This window comes from Camelina sativa, chromosome 4, assembly GCF_030686135.1.
Source record: "Camelina sativa cultivar CO46 ecotype springtype chromosome 4, ASM3068613v1".
NCBI lineage: Eukaryota > Viridiplantae > Streptophyta > Magnoliopsida > Brassicales > Brassicaceae > Camelina > Camelina sativa.
In genome coordinates, this window is record NC_141883.1 from 24960848 (window position 1) to 24978215 (window position 17368).

Below are 17368 nucleotides of genomic sequence, written 5' to 3' on the forward strand. Positions count from 1 at the left end.
ACTAGGTCCAAGTCACCATTAAAAATTAAAGAAGCATAATTATATGTATTAATAAGACACTCAAATGTAATAAAGATTAGAGTTTACATAGTGTAAGATGACTCAGCTGTAAGAAATCGTGGGAGGCGCGTGGGCATCAGCTATAGTGTAAGATGACTCAGCTGTAAGAAATCGTGGGAGGCGCGTGGGAATCAGCTTCAGGCGTCTTCGTCGTCCCAAACACTTAGGATGTTGTAAGCATATACATAAGCAATTCTCATGTTGTAAGCATATACATAAGCATTTTATTTATTTGTTGACCTCCAAAAAAAAAAAGAAAGGCATCTACATTGATTACAACTATATTATATAAATGTTAGCCTCGTTGATTTAACATAATTAACAACGGTCGGTGAACTTCAGGTCATCTCTATCTAATCATTTACCTTATAGGCTCAAGTAAGACTAATGCATTTTGATACTAGGTCAAAAATATTCCAAAATTGTATGTGAATCAAATCAAGTTTCAAAGATTCTCGAACGTAGGTAACACATTTTCCAAAACTAGTATTAAAATTCCCCTGAAAGCTACATTTATCACCCCCGGCCTCTTCCACGGCCACCACGGCCACCTCTTCCCCGGAAACCGCCACCACGCCCACCACTACCCCGGGAACCGCCACCTCCTCTGCCTCTAAAACCACCACCTCCTCTACCTCTGAAACCGCCTCTAATATTATCTGATTTCAGTCCAAGAGACTGAACTCCTCTCCTCTTGTTTCTTTGACCATCTTCTTCCTCATCGTCTATATCTTCTTTGTATTTCGAAGAGCTTCTTGCCTTGAAAGAAATCTCCCGGGATCCTCCAGGACCGAACTTGATATCTTTCGAGCCTCCAAAGTTGCCACGCCGGTTCTCTATGGCCTTGACACGCTCACCCATAGGAAGACGGTCTTCTTTAGCCAGTGAAGTGCGATTGTAAAACGCTTCTGCGTGCCGCTCATCTTTCACTTCAAACAGCCTGACACAAAATCATCCACATCAGAAAAGACAGAATCAAGATAGTGTGTATGAAATTTCTATCCTGGAATGCAGTCGAGCTAGGCACTAACTTTGGAGTTTTGCCTTTCTTGCTTGGCCTAGTTACGTCTCCATTGTCGGCTTCATCATCTGAAGACTGTGATGCATCAGAATCACTGTTCTCGTCATCATCTGATACAGCTTCAAAGTGTTCTTCTAACAAAGAAGGTTGCTTCTTAGAAGAAGCAACAGGGTGTAGGACACCATATTCATATGATTCCCGATCAATTTCGAATTCCTGAAACCCAAAAGGAGATTCCCAAGACTCGGGTTAGATACGGTGTGAAGTACTGCAACAGCAAGAACAAACAAAAAACTTTGAAAAGAATTATGTTCATACCGGATTATTGAACAATCCCTGAAACCGATCGTCTTTAAGAATTTCGCTACTAAGCATAGTTTTCTTCTTCTTTGACACTTTTTTGGCAGCCTCCTCATCCTCGGCAGTTTGCGTTTCGTCCTCTTCATCTTCCGCAAGAAGCCTTGCTGCGAGTTCTCGGTTAACCTTTGGTAACCTTCTCTTCTTCTAAAGGAAGCACAAGTGAAACAGAGATGTATGTAAGTAGCCAATAAACAAACAATGGTGAATTTACAGATGCTAAGATTTGAATACTAACAGTGATTCTCTGCGTACGGTCCGCTTCTAACTTCTCTTGCTTTTTACGTTCTAAGTAATCATCATATGCAAAAGGTTGAGCCACTGCTAAAGCCTGTAAAAAGAACGAAAAACAGTTACAAGAAAGAAACAATACAGAGACTGTAAGTGTTATGAAAATGTCAGGGACTCACCTTTTTGTACAAATGGTGATTCATAAAATATCCATGCATTTGTGCTTTCAAAAGATCTGTTCCAATCAAATGAGTTAGCTGCAATTTCTCCAGATCTTCCTTTGTCACGAATTTGTAATTCTCATAAATAGTTGTCTGTCCACTTTCCTCCAGCTCTTCCTGAGAACAAATATTCAAAAATGAAACGTGTTTGTAGCAATGGTGACATCACTGGTATGGTAAAACCATGAAAGGACAGGATGATTTTTCAAATTAGTTACAATACCGTAAGATTTTCAAGAGGAGAACACCATTTGGGGGCAGGACCGAGTTCAGGTATGAAATAAGATGGGATTAGGCTAGAGTCTAAAGCCAAAAGCATAAGTCCGCTTCCAGGGAACACACAAATGTCGTTTATTCCTCCATGAGTCGGTTCAATGCTGGTCATACCTTCTCCCTGACAAACACAGATTCGAGAAGGAAAAAAACAAAATATGGTAAATCAAAAGCTTCGTCTGGCCACATTTATTTTTATTTCAAGAGCAACGCTGGCGTAAAACACTTCTTATCTGATGCTCACCGTGTTTGGATCCCATATTCTAACAATGTGCTTGTCAGTGGTTATCAACTTGGGTTGTTGAGTATTAAGAGTCCGTTGCCACTTAATACTCAAAATTGGACTCTCGTACCTGCAAATTTTGCAGAAAACAATGAACAACGACGAAACAAACACTCAAAGCATAAACGATAAATTTTACATAAATAAAAACACAGTAACACTTACATGTGATCCTTCACTCTAATGGGAGTTGACGTGCGCAAATCGTATATGAATACCTGCAGATATGGAACAACACAATTAGCAAAACATAGCTATACACCCAAATTGACTTACCATTGTACAAAACAATGAAATATAGCATCAAACCTTTCCCGCACTACTCCCGACAGCTACTTGAAGACCTTCACTGTTATCAAACTCTATAGCAGTAACCTCCTAATAGTCAATGAAAAGCACAAGATTATTATAAAGATCGATGCAATTTTCTCCAATCACGTCTAAGCTAAGAAAGTCTGTTTATATGGAACAGCAATTAGGAAAACTCACCGCCGCAGCATCACCACCATGCGAAACCGCGTTAATTCTAGCAGCCGATGATTTAGTTCTCGTATCAAAAAATTCCACGGCACCATCTTCACCACCACAAGCGACTAATCCATGGAGGGTGCTGGAAAGTAATAGAGCTCAAACATAAGCAATAATACTATAGAACACCACAACTGAATCTTCTCTTAGATCAAATCAAGAAACATTATAAAAGAAATGACATTTTAAGTATACAGACCTTCGAGAAACAACATTAAGCGCTGGGGATTGAGTACTGAGAGGAGAGAGAAACCTTCCCTAAAGATAAAGACGGCAAAACCCACAAAGTCATTCACCAACAAAGACTGATGTAAGTCACAGGACTAAAAAAACAACAATAAATTCATTGAAAAGTACCTGCTCCAAATTGATTCTGTATAGATCAGGTGAGGAAGCAGCACAAAGCAGATCACAAGACCAGGGATCATATGTCATATCTCTCCCCATCCTGCAGATATATATATGTGATTTAGACCAATGTCTCAGCAAAAACAAAATCACCAAATATATAATCTCATATACACAACAAAGCTAGAAAATACCTTGGAATCCGTAAACTGTGGTGTTTCCCGTACTTGGCATGTAGATAAATAGAACGATCAGCACATAAGAAGGCAAGCTTCGAGAAGTCATCATCCAATATCTGTAAGAGCCAACATAGACATTACTGAACCAGAAAAAAAGAAAGGCTAATAAAGCCACAACTCACGGAGTAGTAAACAAGTTACCTCGAAATCAACTATCTCCGAGTCCAAATGCCTCTCAAACTTCAAAGCAAGCTGACCTAGCTCATAAACTTTGACCTGTGGTGGATATATCCCTGATTCAACAAAACAAAATCAGTGAAAAGGCACACGAGAATACATTTGTTTTTTTCTTTCTGTTCAATAGCATCCAATTCACAAAGAAAGAAAGAAAAACACACCAGAAGCAATCAGATACTCTCCGTCTGGAGTCGATTTGATTCTAGTAGTGGCAGTCTCAAACTTCAACTCCTGAATCAGCTCCACTCTTTGCATATAATCTTAACAGGAGATAGCCACGCAAAACAAGCTCGTGTAAACATTTCATCATTAAAAAGGCAATTATCAAACTATGAACATTGAATTTGAAACGAGTTTCAAAGATATCACTAAGCTGCAATTAAGAGAGACTCTACAGAGCAGAAGAAAGAAAAAGGAGGAAACTTTAAGTAATAGGGTTAACGCAGGGACTTAACGATAGATAAGCTCACAGAGAGAAACACTTACGGGGGTTTTTGCGGAGAGCTCGTTGCTTCTTAGGATTAAGCCAAGTCGCGACATTGGGTGCAGAAGAAACATGGTATAACTTAACTCCATTAATGGAGGTCGACTTCAGTCTGTCTCCATAAGACGTCATCTTCAAACTAGGTTAGCACAAAAGAAGAGTGAAACCTCAATCCACTCCGCTTCGTTTCTTTCTCTTGACGGCGAGTTGCAGAGAAAACCCAATTGTAAAATTAATAATGGAAAAGAACCACCACTTGTTGTTGTTTATTACAGAAGGCGGTCGTGCTCCGGCAGAACAACAAAAGTCGACGACGGTCGTACACAAGTTATTAGGTTTTCTGGTTTCTTTTTCGTTATTGGGCCTCTTAAACCCTAAATAGGCCTAAATTTAATTTAAATGGGCCGTAAACAACTATATGAAACTTAAAAAATAAAAACAATAAGGGGCAAAACTCAAATTAGGGTTTATCAAAGATTCAGTCGCCTGCTCACTTCAATTTCTTCGCAAGCTCAAGAGTTTTCGGTAAGCGATGGTTTTTTTTTTTTCCTCTTAAGTTAGCTGTTTTTTCATCAAAGGGTTCGGTTTAATGTGTAAATTAATCTCTATTGAACTGTGTTTGTTTGCGTTGATTCTCTCTGTAGTGTTTATTAAGCGATAGCCCTGAAGAAATTTGATTACTTTGTGTATCTATTCATATTCACCGGTTGTATATTCGTGTTTTATGTAAAAAGATTAGTACTTTAGCGTCTGATGCTATAGCTCTGCGGTGTTGTGATTGACTTTGATTTGTGTGTAGTAGTAGTTTTGAAGGAAGATGGTGAGGCCGTATGGGATTAAAGTGAACAAGAGAAAGGAGAGAACAGAGAGGTATGATAAGGAAGAAGATGAAGAAGAGGAGCAACCAAAGTTTGAGCAAAAGAAAAAGGCAGGTGAGAGTTCGAAGAAAGCTAAGAAAGCAAACGCTTCAATAGCAGAGGAAGATAATGAAGAGAATGAAATAACTGAGGAAGAAGAAGAAGAAGCAGCAACAGCAGAGGATATTGTTGGAGGTATACCTATTGTCCTTAAGGATCGTAGCACGGACAAGCCCGGAGTTGTTTTTGTGCTTGAGAAGGCCTCTCTTGAAGTTGCCAAAGTTGGAAAGGTAAGTACTAAGCTATGGCCCATGGGTTTTGTTTATGGTACTTATACTAATATTTATGTGATTCTTGTGTGCAGACTTACCAGCTACTAAACTCGGATGATCATGCTCATTTCTTGAGAAAAAATGACAGGAATCCAGCTGACTACCGCCCAGATATCACTCATCAGGTCAGGGTCTTAATCTTTTAAGTCATATCTAGGTAGCTTATACATCAAATTGTGACTCATCTATAGTGAACCACCCTCTTCTTCAGGCTCTTCTTATGATTCTGGATAGTCCAGTTAATAAGGCTGGGAGGTTGAAAGCAGTATATGTTAGAACAGAAAAAGGTGTCCTTTTTGAAGTTAAGCCGCATGTTCGTATACCAAGAACCTTCAAACGATTTGCCGGAATCATGTGTAAGCTCTCTGATTTTCCTCTCGTCCTTGGCCATTTTTTTGTTACTCTTTAACCTTGTCAGTTTCTCTTGTTTCTTATCCAGTTTGTTGGTCTTGCAGTGCAATTGCTACAAAAGCTGAGCATTACTGCAGTTGGCAACCGTGAGAAACTTTTACGGTGTATCAAGAACCCTGTCGAAATTCATCTACCGGTTAACTCCCGTAAAATAGGTAAGAAAAAGCTTTTAGTTTCATCCTAAATCTTGTAATTTATCGACAATGTGTGAGCTAAAAGTAAGGAATTGTCTCTATCTTATATAATCAGGCTTCTCACACAGCTCTGAAAAGCTCGTCAATATGCAGAAACACCTAACTACTGTCTGTAATGATACAGACACAGTTTTTGTGGTTAGTGACCTCCAAATGTTTCTCTCACCTTTTCACAGTGTCCATTTCATTTGTAGGCTTTAAGCTTTCAGCTTCCATATAGCCCATATTCAAAACCCATTCCTTATTTGCTTTTTACCATTTCATTTTAGGTCGGCGCAATGGCACACGGGAAAATAGATTGTGACTATATCGATGATTTTGTGTCGAGTAAGTCTCACAACCCATCCTTTTGTTAATGAGAAAAGAGCTTTATGAAAAATGTTGAAACAAATAATCTGAAAGAGATTTCTTGATTGTTGCAGTTTCAGGGTATCCATTGAGCGCAGCCTACTGTATCTCAAGAATCTGCGAGGCATTATCAACAAATTGGAATATTATATAAAAAGATATTACTAGACTGCAATATAAGCTATTTCGTTTTCTTCCCTACTGTTCTGATCTGATACAGGAACTACTTTTTAAGTTATGTTGATATACATTGTTCATCTATTTATAACTTTTCGTTAGGAAATTGTGATTCCACTATTTTACTCAAACGTAGTATTTAACACACAAAATCATGTGATTAGTATTCAAAACACACAAAATCAAGGAAGAGACGCATACAATATATAATAAAATTTGATTAGTACAATATATGTTGTCCAGAATGATTGGATATTATTGGTAAAGTCCACGGGCAGAGAAGGTAACTATCGTTTTGTTTGCGTCGTCACTTACTATGTAGTTTGGTTCGTACTAGAACATCATGTGCCAGTCTTGTCCTCCACTCATTCAATGGTAGTGACAAATATGACGATTTTTTTTTTTTAAAAAGTTGTTAAACACTGTATTTTGATAATTCCGAACTATCGAAAAAGAGTTTTTTGAAAATACCAGGATGGCTACATTCATAGAGGTCAAAACCCATACATAATGTAAAAAAACTAAAAATCATTATCCTGTTGGCCCATCACTAGCTCAAAAATATATAATCAAAAGAATCAACATGCCCTAGTTTTGTCTTTGTTCATTTAAGCTAATTAGGTCTTTCAAAGTTCTGTTTTAGACAAGTTATTATTTAACTTTCGTTATACATACTTTTTATTATTCAATTTTTATTTCTCCTACTTTATTATTGTAATAATAACCAATCGATCGCACTTACGACGTATCTTTTTATCGTGATTTGTTTTTAAAAAGGAATGCATGTGATTGGATCTGCCATAAGAAGTATTTTAATTTACAAAACGTCAAAAGCATATCTATTATATGTTAAAAAAAGATTATACTACTAAATAACAAAACCAATTAAAAAAAAATGGACTATACATATTAGTTGTCAATGCTATCTTGATTAGTCAGAATTCTGTAATGCATATTAGTTGTCAATATTTTGTCTTTAAAAATAAAAAAATCATGCAAAATAAAAGAATATCTAGTTGTGAGGCTGGTGAAGATCCCTCGTTCACATCTTTTAGCAACAGTGGATCAAGGACAAGTTAAATTAAGAAAGAATCATTATCCAATCTCCACCAAAAAAAGTACACGTATGCTCTCTACGGTGTTTAACAGTACAGTGTTATTTGTTAATGTAGTAACGGAGTCCATTCAATCAACGCACGGCGTATGGAAAGACAGATTTTGCTTTCTCTTTGCTCAAAAGTTAGGTAGGTTTACTCTTTAGATTATTTTAGTGTATTATTACTTCAGCTTCATGTTTGATTGTTTCAGTAAAAATGGAGTTTAAAATTCTTTTAATAATTCTCGTCAACCCCCAATTCTAGTCACGAGACTCACGACACAAATTTTATTTTCATACCATGCACACCGACAAGTAGAAGTCCCACCAACACTAAAAGAATTTGCAAAATCATAACTCTATTCAAAAAGTTCAACAAATCACACAACTAAGTGACTCTTTTTTATTTCATCCTTGGCGTGTTAATTAGGTTACCTCATTTGCGATCATAGACCGATGTATTCATAACCCAAACGGCCGGCCAATACACAGACCCGAACCATAACGTTCCATCTTCTCTCTCATAAGCCTCACTAACATACTTCATCGTCTTCCCTTCACTGTCCTCAAGCATGTGAAGAACCTCCCCGGTCTCTCCAGAGAGTTTCATAACTATTCCATGAGGTTTTCCTCCGTTCATGAGATGAATCACAGTCTCCATCTTCAATATCTTCATCACAGTCTTCCCGATCAAGGAGTGACTAAGAAACAAACGAGTGAAGAAATTGTATTTGCAATGTAATGCGACCCAGAAATCTCCCGAAGGTGTACGCCTGATATTGTCCGGAAGACCTGGAACTCTTGCGAAAACTTCGCTAGTCCCAGCTTTAGGACCTTTGACCCATAATCTGTGGAGAATGCTTGTACCACCTTCGCAGATGACTACAAACGATCCGTCTTTGCTTGCAGCTAAACCATTGGGTAAATGAAGTTTGTCCATTATAACTTTGGCCTCTTTCTTCTTTATGTCGTATCTAACTACTCTTCCCACTTTGTCACCGGATATAGACACGTAGAATACTTCCCTATCCAACAATACAAAACATAACACACTTATAAGTTAATTCCACAAATTTATAAATAATTTTGTACGCGCATGATATAAAATATGAGAACCATGATCGGTATTCTACGGAATGACACGAAAGAGTATAATGACTAATGAGTAATGACTAGACAGGTTTACAAATTTAAACTACCATCACATTCGTATTCCATGATACGTTTTACATGTATTAAAGCACATATATGTGGCTAGATATATATGTTAAAGTCGAGAACGGTATGTAACATCATAAAAGTCGAGAACGGTATGTAACATCATAAAAGTAAACAAGATTCAAGTTTTGTTAATGGAGTTCGGATAACCTACATCCTCGGGACCAAGTTCAGAATTCATTAGCTAGGAGTAGAACTCCAACAACACCATCAATAGATCTCATTATCTTAATGATGGGGCGACGCCACACACCTTGTGTGTATCTCTCAATAATACCTAAGATGCGCACCTCTCTATAAAACGCTTTCTTGGTATTTATAACAATGGCTCAACCTTAGAGTTAACAACTTTCCTATTCTAAACCGGTAAAAACTAACATATTTAGATAACTCCTAAATAGAATTAATCATAATTCCATAACTCGGTAGGATTAGTATAGCTTGCACCTCAAGCTACCTTCAAGCTTATGCCAACATTCTCCCTCTTAAGCTTGAAATCTTTTTCTTCCAAATCTCTCATGCCAATGAGATCCCTCATTTCTTCAAACTCGTTTCTTCTGAGCGCTTTAGTCAAGATATCTACCTTTTCCTCACTTCCGGGAACATGCTCGACCTTCACTTACCATTCTCCACATATTCTCTTATATCTCTGCAAAAACTCATTTTATTTCATGTTTGATTGATTCCCTTTCGATACCGTCGAACACTATCTTCATCGCCTTCATTCTCCAATGCTTATATCAAGCAAGATTCAACTTTTGAACCATCTTTAATACCCACAAGCATCATGTTCATTCCACAGAGACATAAATTTCGGAGTTCCAAAGCTGGCAGGCTATGTTCCCGTTTCTTCCTCTTCTTAACCTTCTTTCCCTTCACAGCTCTTTGCAGATTCATTCAGCTCTTGTTTCGAGTTTGCTTGTTTTTATAGCAAAACCCTAACGTTTGCTCTCTCTTTCTTTTGCAGCCAAGACAGATGGGCCAGCTTCTCCTTAAGCCCATATGATAATAGGTTTGGTCAGAATTGGAATGGACTTGACTGAGGCCCATTCTTCACAATATCTTTTTTTTTTCTTTTGCTCTCTGTATCTTTTCACGATAAAAACAAGCAGACTCGAAACATCTTCTTCGATTTCTCCGATCACAAAAATAACTGAAACGCGATTCTAATTAAGGCAACTTCGGCCACCTCCACGTTCACTGGCGACTTCGCGTGTAAACCTTTGTTCTAAACCCAATGCCTACGATTCCTCTGTGGCCTTCTTTTCTCCGTAAAAACAATGGCCATCTTCGCCATCATCACCTCTGCTGGCTGTCGCTACAATCTTAGAAGTTTACGACTCCAACTCGGAACCCAAAAATTCAAGCCGTGTATCTTCCTTGACACAACATCGGATTGACTTCTCCTATTAAGCTCTGCTGCAATCTACGGCGATATCGTTGCCGTCAAATTTTGTGGTGACCAGTGGTGCTCTCAAGTCTCACCATTTAAATCCGTCGAGCCCTTAAACCTCTTTTGCTCCTTCGATAGCTAAGTCCCGATGCAATTTCGACCATGAATCATTGCATCTCCGGTGCTTCCTCTGTCACCATTACTCTTTGTAATCTCAAGTATTTTCAAGTTCCTCTTTATCTCTTTAGTGAGCTCTCCCCCTTTTGAGATTTCAAACTTTGTAAAATCATAACTAGATTCTACTATCTTTCTTGTAGGAGCTCTGCTCAAGAAATCCGATTTCTGATATCTTTTGTTCTCCTTAGCTCCACCTTGAACCAGAATCACCATGTTTAAATATCTGATTCTTTCATAAGCAACCTTCTTACTAGTCCACTTCCTTGGATCCGTTTTCCACCAGACTCCACCTGAAGCTTGACTTTCCCCGTCACAGCTTCAATACTCCACATGTAACTCCATTCTCCATGTGATTTTTCCTTAGACTTGAACATATCTCACAGAAGTCTCATCCAATATTTTTTCATAATTCTGTGAGGTTGTTGATTTCACATCAGAGTTACCTGGAGATGCGTCTTCAACTAGTGGACATTGAGAAGTTCACAGCAATGCTGGAACTTCATACTAGGTACTTCTCTTTCTAAAATTTCTGGTTGTTTCGTTGAGCGACTCTTAGATAGACTTGTATCTCCTTTAGGAACTATGGTCCCTGTGAAATCTATTGGCTCCAACTTATCCTTCTATGAAAAGCCCTTAGCTATCACCCTAGCACTAAATCCTTGCTTTTCAACAGCTTCTAGTATTCCTGGTTTCGATTTAAAAAAAAACACTTACTCGGAATTAGCTTATGTCTTTTCCTTGAAGAATCTTCTTCTTCATCAGACATTCTTATAATGCTTCTTTTCCTTGCTTTCCATTTTTCTCTTCATAGTTTTTAACAAAAAACACTGGTTAAGAAGGTTCTTCTCGTGAATAAGACCACAATTCCCACCTATGATCCCGCATCAAATTCGTTCACACTTAAGAGGAGACCAACAGAAAATCCCAAAGATTAGCATATGCCTTTAATTGCTTCAGATTCATGTGATGAAATAATCTATAGTGTTCTAAACTTGTCGAAACTGAAAAACCAGAGTTCCGACTACACCTTTTTCCGACAATTTCTCCACCGTGAAACATATGTCTTCCCTTATAAGACTTAATCTCAATAGAGACGAAGATTCTCAAACTCAGATTTATGGTTCTGAAGAAGAAGGTTTAATCCATCTTCACTTTTCTTCTCACAAATCAGAACTCTCTAAACAAGTTGCATCTTGATTTCTTCTCCTAAGAACCACCAATTCACAGAGTACTAACTTCTTCCCTCAGGTTAAAAAAAAATTGTGTTTAATCTCTGAGATGATCTCGTTTTTTTTTTTTTTTTTTTTTTTTTTTTTTTTTTTTTTTATTTACCAGAGATTCATAAAGAGATTATACTTTCCAATTGTGAAACATCAAGACCCCAAACTTCTCCTCACTCTTAAAGGTTTCATCTTCGTCAACTCCGACATAACTTTCTGAACACTAAATCACCAAATATGAAATCTTCTCCCGCTCCCTCAGAGTTCCATGATATATGTCTCCATCTCAAAAGTAAACATGTCATTGATTCTCAATCAATACAAAGAAACTCTTCTAGACTCGTTTTCAGGTTCTCTCTTTCTAACCAATCCAGTATAAACCTAACTCAATTAAAAAAAAGGACCAGATTCACTAGGTTTCACATTCTTCCCAACGAACATGCGTGGAATCAAACTAGAGCAAGCTGACAGGATTCAATCCCATGATCTTCCAGAAACACAACAACACAAATCACAACTTTCAGACTTCTCATATCAATCCCATCAATCAATTAGATCTTCGATTTCTTCTATGTCCTTTATGGGATACAGCTTTTAGAACTCCCTCTTGAGTCTATATGCTCTTTCTCTCTCTCTCCAGTCACTATCTCCTTGGCTCTGTTTCACAAGCTTCTAGACGAGCTTCCTTCTACACTAATGCACAGAAGACTCAATACACGTACTAAGAGAGTGGGATTTCCTGGGCCTGATTTTAATTAGACAAGATAGAGGGCCAAAACAGAACACATAGACCCATGACGAGAAACATGATTCTCCTTTCTTCGTCGATGCTTCCGCAACACGATTCTGATCAACAACCGCCACCTCCTCCTCTAAATCTCTGTAATTTCAGACTGTTACTTTGTCATCGATCTTGACTCTTGAATTCATCATACCTTTCTTTTCTATCCTATGTTAAGAAAACTTTTTTTTTCTTCTCAATCGTTTTCTAACGGTAATGGAAACAAGTAGCGTTTTCATTCAACTCCGATGGATAGCACAAACCCTTTCTGGGAGTTTATGATTTATTTTGCTTCTTCATGATACTCGTCATTCTCGTCTGCTACCAATTCTACGCTAGCCATAAATCCAGAATCACATCCGAAACAAGTATAGATCTCTATCGAACACAAGCTCTGATAACAAATAAAGCACATATATGTGGCTCATTAGCTAGGAGTAGAACTCCAACAATACCATCAACAGATCTCACTATCTTAATGATGGGGCGACGCCACACACCTTGTGTGTATCTCTCAATAATACCTAAGACGCGCACCTCTCTATGAAACGCTCTCTTGGTATTTATAACAATGGCTCAACCCTAGAGTTAACAACTTTCCTATTCTAAACCGATAAATTAACATATTTAGATAACTCTTAAATAGAATTAATTCTAATTCCATAACTCGGTGGGAATAGTATAGCTTGCACTTCAAACTATCTTCAACCTTATGTCAACATGGATTCCTTTTTTAACATTGCTTTATTCAATTACGCGATTCTACAAAACTAATAATAGTCACGTTAATCGTTCCGCCACTCTACTCCATCATATAAACCATTTGTCACTATTTCATCAAAAATAGGATATATATATATACCGCAATTGTAAATAAGGGAATAAGGCTAGCTTCTTCAGTTTTTTATAATGATTATTAAAAATGTTAATTACCCGAAATGGTATTGATCGCTGCTATCATTGAAGTAGTAGATACCATCCTCTTCATCTATATCCCCTTGATTCGCAAACGTCACGTTACGACCTTCGACATCACCAAGAAGTAACTCGGCCAAGCCTCCCTCTGGTCCAACCCTCATGAGTCCAAAGTAACCATCACATATGTATATATCTCCTGTTTTCCTATCAAAGGTAAGTCCCAAAGGTCTCCCACAACTTGGTACTACTGCATCCCTCGTACAATTATTTCTTCATTCACCCCAAAAAAAATTGAACCTGTGAGGAGAAGTGTGGGCGAAATCGACCCAGCCTAGTTCTTCACCGCTCCATTTAAGGATACGACCGTCGGTGACTCCGACGTAAGGGCCTCCACCTTGTGGATCGAATTCTAAGCCTTCTGGTCCATGGCCGTTAGGAATGGGAATGGTCTTAGCCCCCTCGAGGACGTGTTTGGAGGCTTTTAAACGGTCCGGCTCGATGATAGATCCCCAGAAGAAATAGCAAACGACGGCTAAGAAAACCGGAACGGCGGCGATCGGCGTTAAACCTGGCATCTTGCTCTCACTTTTGTGTTCTCTCTGGAGAATAATGTTTGCTTATAATGGTTATGGTTATGGGAGTGAAATAATTAGGTTACTATAAATAACAAAAGTTGGAAAGAATCAAAATTTATTTATTACACTTACCAACATATGGGGGGTCTTTTATTAAAAAAATAGCACACAACACACGTTACACACGTGGTTATCTGTCAGCAGAGATGATAAGGTTTAGAAATATCAGCGGCGAAAGTGATGAGTTTGGTCTGGTCGAACGAAAATGTAGATTGAAAGAATACATTTAGAGGTCAAAATACTGAAAATTTTCATTTTTCCGTGGTGGAAAAAGATTTACTCTTGTTTTTTTTTTGTTTTTTCTTTTTAGCAAAAATATAGCTGATTAATTTTTTCTTTTCCTAATTTAAACTGGTGCAAAATAGAGTTTTCCTTCTTTCTATCTGACCGGTTCAACTACTCATACTCAGTACTTGTGAAAGTAATCAAATACTATATAAAACTTTTTAGGATATAACATTTTCATGTTTTTAAATGTTATTTAATATTTTTAGGCGAATAGAAAAATATATATCATATTTTTACAAGAAAAACATATATTGATTGATGCAGTTATCCTTTTTTTATTTGCATTGGTTTTAGTCAAAATAAATGAGATATATATTTTAATTAAATACATTAATATTTTAAATTAACACGTTTCATAAATGACAAAGTTTAACCTAAAAATGTGATTATTTAAAGCGGAAAATAGTCGGTAATTATCTAGTATATAGTGTGCTCGAGGACTTGACATTTACATCATTTGGACACTAATTGTCGTGCTCTTAGACCATCTCCAATGGTTTTTCCTATTTTTATCTCTAAAATAGAGGAACTCTATAATAGAGGTGACTTTTGCTCCAATAGATACCTCTATTTTTTCCTCTAAAAAGAATATTCCGTAGAGATTCCTTTTTTATTTTACTATTAATACATTTTACTTATAAAAGTTGCAAACTAACCCATTTATTTTATGAAACTTTCATAAAATTATGATATTATTTAAATTTTTAACATTCATAAATATTATTTAAATATCACATTTATTAAAAGAAATACATTGCATAATATTATGGTATGAATAAAAACTAAAATATTTAAGTTATTTATATTTAATAAGATTTTATATAAATTTTTTTTTGCAAATAATAGTCTCACATTTTAAAAATGTTTTTCTATACAAAAACCTTTAAAAATTTTAAACCAAAATATTAAAATTATTCAAATTTAACTTTATAATCAATTATCATATTAATATACAAATTAAATTATTATTAAACTATTTAAATATATATATTATTTATGGGTTTTGTTAGCTTCCAAGTTCCAAGGATCCAAGTGCCTGATCCAATCGCAAGATACTTCGAACTAAAACGTGGGCAGGTCGTGAAGATCATTCGTCCGAGTGAAACCGCTGGTCGTTATGTTACCTATCGTTATGTTGTATAAGCTAATCTTAGCTTTTGCGGATTGGATTGCGAATTGAACGCTTATAGTTGTGAAACATAAGAGTAATGCTTCTGTACCAAACCAAATCTGGACTGTTATTTTTGTTTATCTGATATGAGAATTGAATATTACCACAAACTTTCATTATTGTGTTGTTCAATACAAAACCTCCACTTCATTAAATTATTATTAAACTATTTAAATATATATTTTATTTATTTTGATCATAAATATAAAAGTGTTAAAAGTTCAAGGACCATTTTATAAATAAAAAAGTTTAATTCTATTATAGAGGAAAAAATAGAGATATCTATTATAGAGGTAGAAATAGAGATGAGTTGGAGTAGATTTTACTTTAAAATAGAATTAAAAAGCAAATATAGAGGTGGATTGGAGATGTTCTTGTAGAACAATCAAATAGACAGCTGTTGTGTTTTGTTGAATACTTGATTTTTTTTTTGTCTATACAATTGATGGCTTTTTATTTTTTTTTTATAGTTTCCTTGGGTAGGTTTATGGACACTAGCATATATACTGGCGTTCTCTGTTTGCATTTTAACGTTTCTTTACTATTTTTACCAAAACTATATATAAGCCCGTATTTTTCTTTAATAGAAAAGTGAAAATTATTTTATTTATTTTATCAAATAAAAATCACTGTTATTTGTTAATTTGGTCCCATAACCAAATCAAATGCAAATCTAAATACAAGTGGTTGTTTTTTCGACCACAGGAAGCTGCAAAGGATTTATCAAACAAAAGAAGTTGAAAAGGTTTTCAATCAATTATTGAATCATGTGGAGCTTTCATTTAATAGTTAGTACTTTAATAGAGTGAAGGGCTGGAAGCCTGGAACATATTGGAAATGTGGTTAATCATAACAAAGAATATAACAGGAAAAAAAACGCGGTAAAATAAAAAATTAATAGTACTTCAAAAAAATTTGGTTTTAGTTTCTAAAAACATGCAAAACATAATAATAGTGAAAATAAACAAAACTGTTCAAATCAATAATTTAACTTCTATAAAAAAAATTCACATGACCATATCTATGTTAAATAATATAGTTTAGGTTTCAGTTTTTTTTTTTTTTTTGGTATTGTAATGAAGATCAAACTTTTCTATTACTCTAGTATTGTTTTATTCATTAAAGTTTTTCAATTGGTACCACCACACCAGATCCACCTCTTAATTTTATTGTTATAAAATCTCTTAATTTTTATGGTCGCATCGCATCTTAAAATTTTTTATCACTTTTGAGGTAAGAAAATCATGTGATCCCAGTATCCCACCATCCCGTAAAGACAGACTTACATTGTTGCATAAGACAGTGAGAATGTTAAAAAGAAAATAATGACTTGTATTATATGAAGATTCTGAGGAACTTTATCACTTTCTATAATTGTAAACTGAAACAAATAAAGCCTAAAATTAATGTGTTTATTTTTTTTTATCACTTTCTAATCGAATAATGAAGCTCATTCAGATTCGATTGCACTTTTTGCTATTTAATCAAACTTGCTCGATTTATTATGTCGATCTACTCCCTATGTCTCACATAGATTGATGTTTTAGAGAATATTTCTTGTCCCTAAAAGATTGATTTTCTAGATTAAAAATTTAAAATGATCTTTTTATTTTATATTTTATTTCAAATGACATAATATTTAGTAGGTTATATTTTTTCTTTCTACTATAAAATAATTATAAATTAGTTTAAAAATAAAAAGCTTAACTTTTTTTTAATATGTGTGAAACTATTGAAATATCAATGTGAGACAAAATGAATAATATTTAGCTGCGGGAAAGATTTAAAATCCACAATCCGAGAGATATGCTCGAGAAATTCAAAAACCTTGGAAATCTATAAATGAATAGTGAAACACTACACCGTAAAGTTCTTATAAATTAAATATGCTTATATGCTTAAATATGCTCTCATATCCCGTCTATGTAAT

At 35.7% G+C, this 17368-nt stretch overlaps 3 protein-coding genes across 3 annotated transcripts; 1 reads left to right on the forward strand and 2 right to left on the reverse strand.

Moving 5' to 3' along the window:
* Positions 1–439: 439 nt before the first annotated feature.
* LOC104781596 (uncharacterized) lies at positions 440–4674 on the reverse strand. The gene is made up of 16 exons (XM_010506310.3): positions 4225–4674; positions 3900–3998; positions 3703–3794; positions 3517–3617; positions 3332–3422; positions 3174–3232; positions 2936–3056; positions 2756–2824; positions 2612–2664; positions 2408–2516; positions 2114–2284; positions 1849–2007; positions 1677–1769; positions 1400–1585; positions 1092–1297; positions 440–1000 (listed from the first exon to the last, which is right to left on the reverse strand). Exons 1-16 carry the CDS (start codon positions 4352–4354, stop codon positions 577–579), a joined length of 2163 nt encoding a protein of 720 aa, XP_010504612.2. The 5' UTR covers positions 4355–4674; the 3' UTR covers positions 440–576.
* Positions 4675–5039: 365 nt separating this feature from the next.
* LOC104791988 (uncharacterized) lies at positions 5040–6647 on the forward strand. The gene is made up of 7 exons (XM_087510658.1): positions 5040–5369; positions 5444–5536; positions 5623–5767; positions 5867–5977; positions 6072–6154; positions 6286–6343; positions 6439–6647. Exons 1-7 carry the CDS (start codon positions 5040–5042, stop codon positions 6516–6518), a joined length of 900 nt encoding a protein of 299 aa, XP_087366784.1. The 3' UTR covers positions 6519–6647.
* Positions 6648–8017: 1370 nt separating this feature from the next.
* On the reverse strand, positions 8018–14040 carry LOC104781598 (protein STRICTOSIDINE SYNTHASE-LIKE 8-like). The gene is made up of 2 exons (XM_087510659.1): positions 13360–14040; positions 8018–8662 (listed from the first exon to the last, which is right to left on the reverse strand). Exons 1-2 carry the CDS (start codon positions 13503–13505, stop codon positions 8074–8076), a joined length of 735 nt encoding a protein of 244 aa, XP_087366785.1. The 5' UTR covers positions 13506–14040; the 3' UTR covers positions 8018–8073.
* Positions 14041–17368: the final 3328 nt, after the last annotated feature.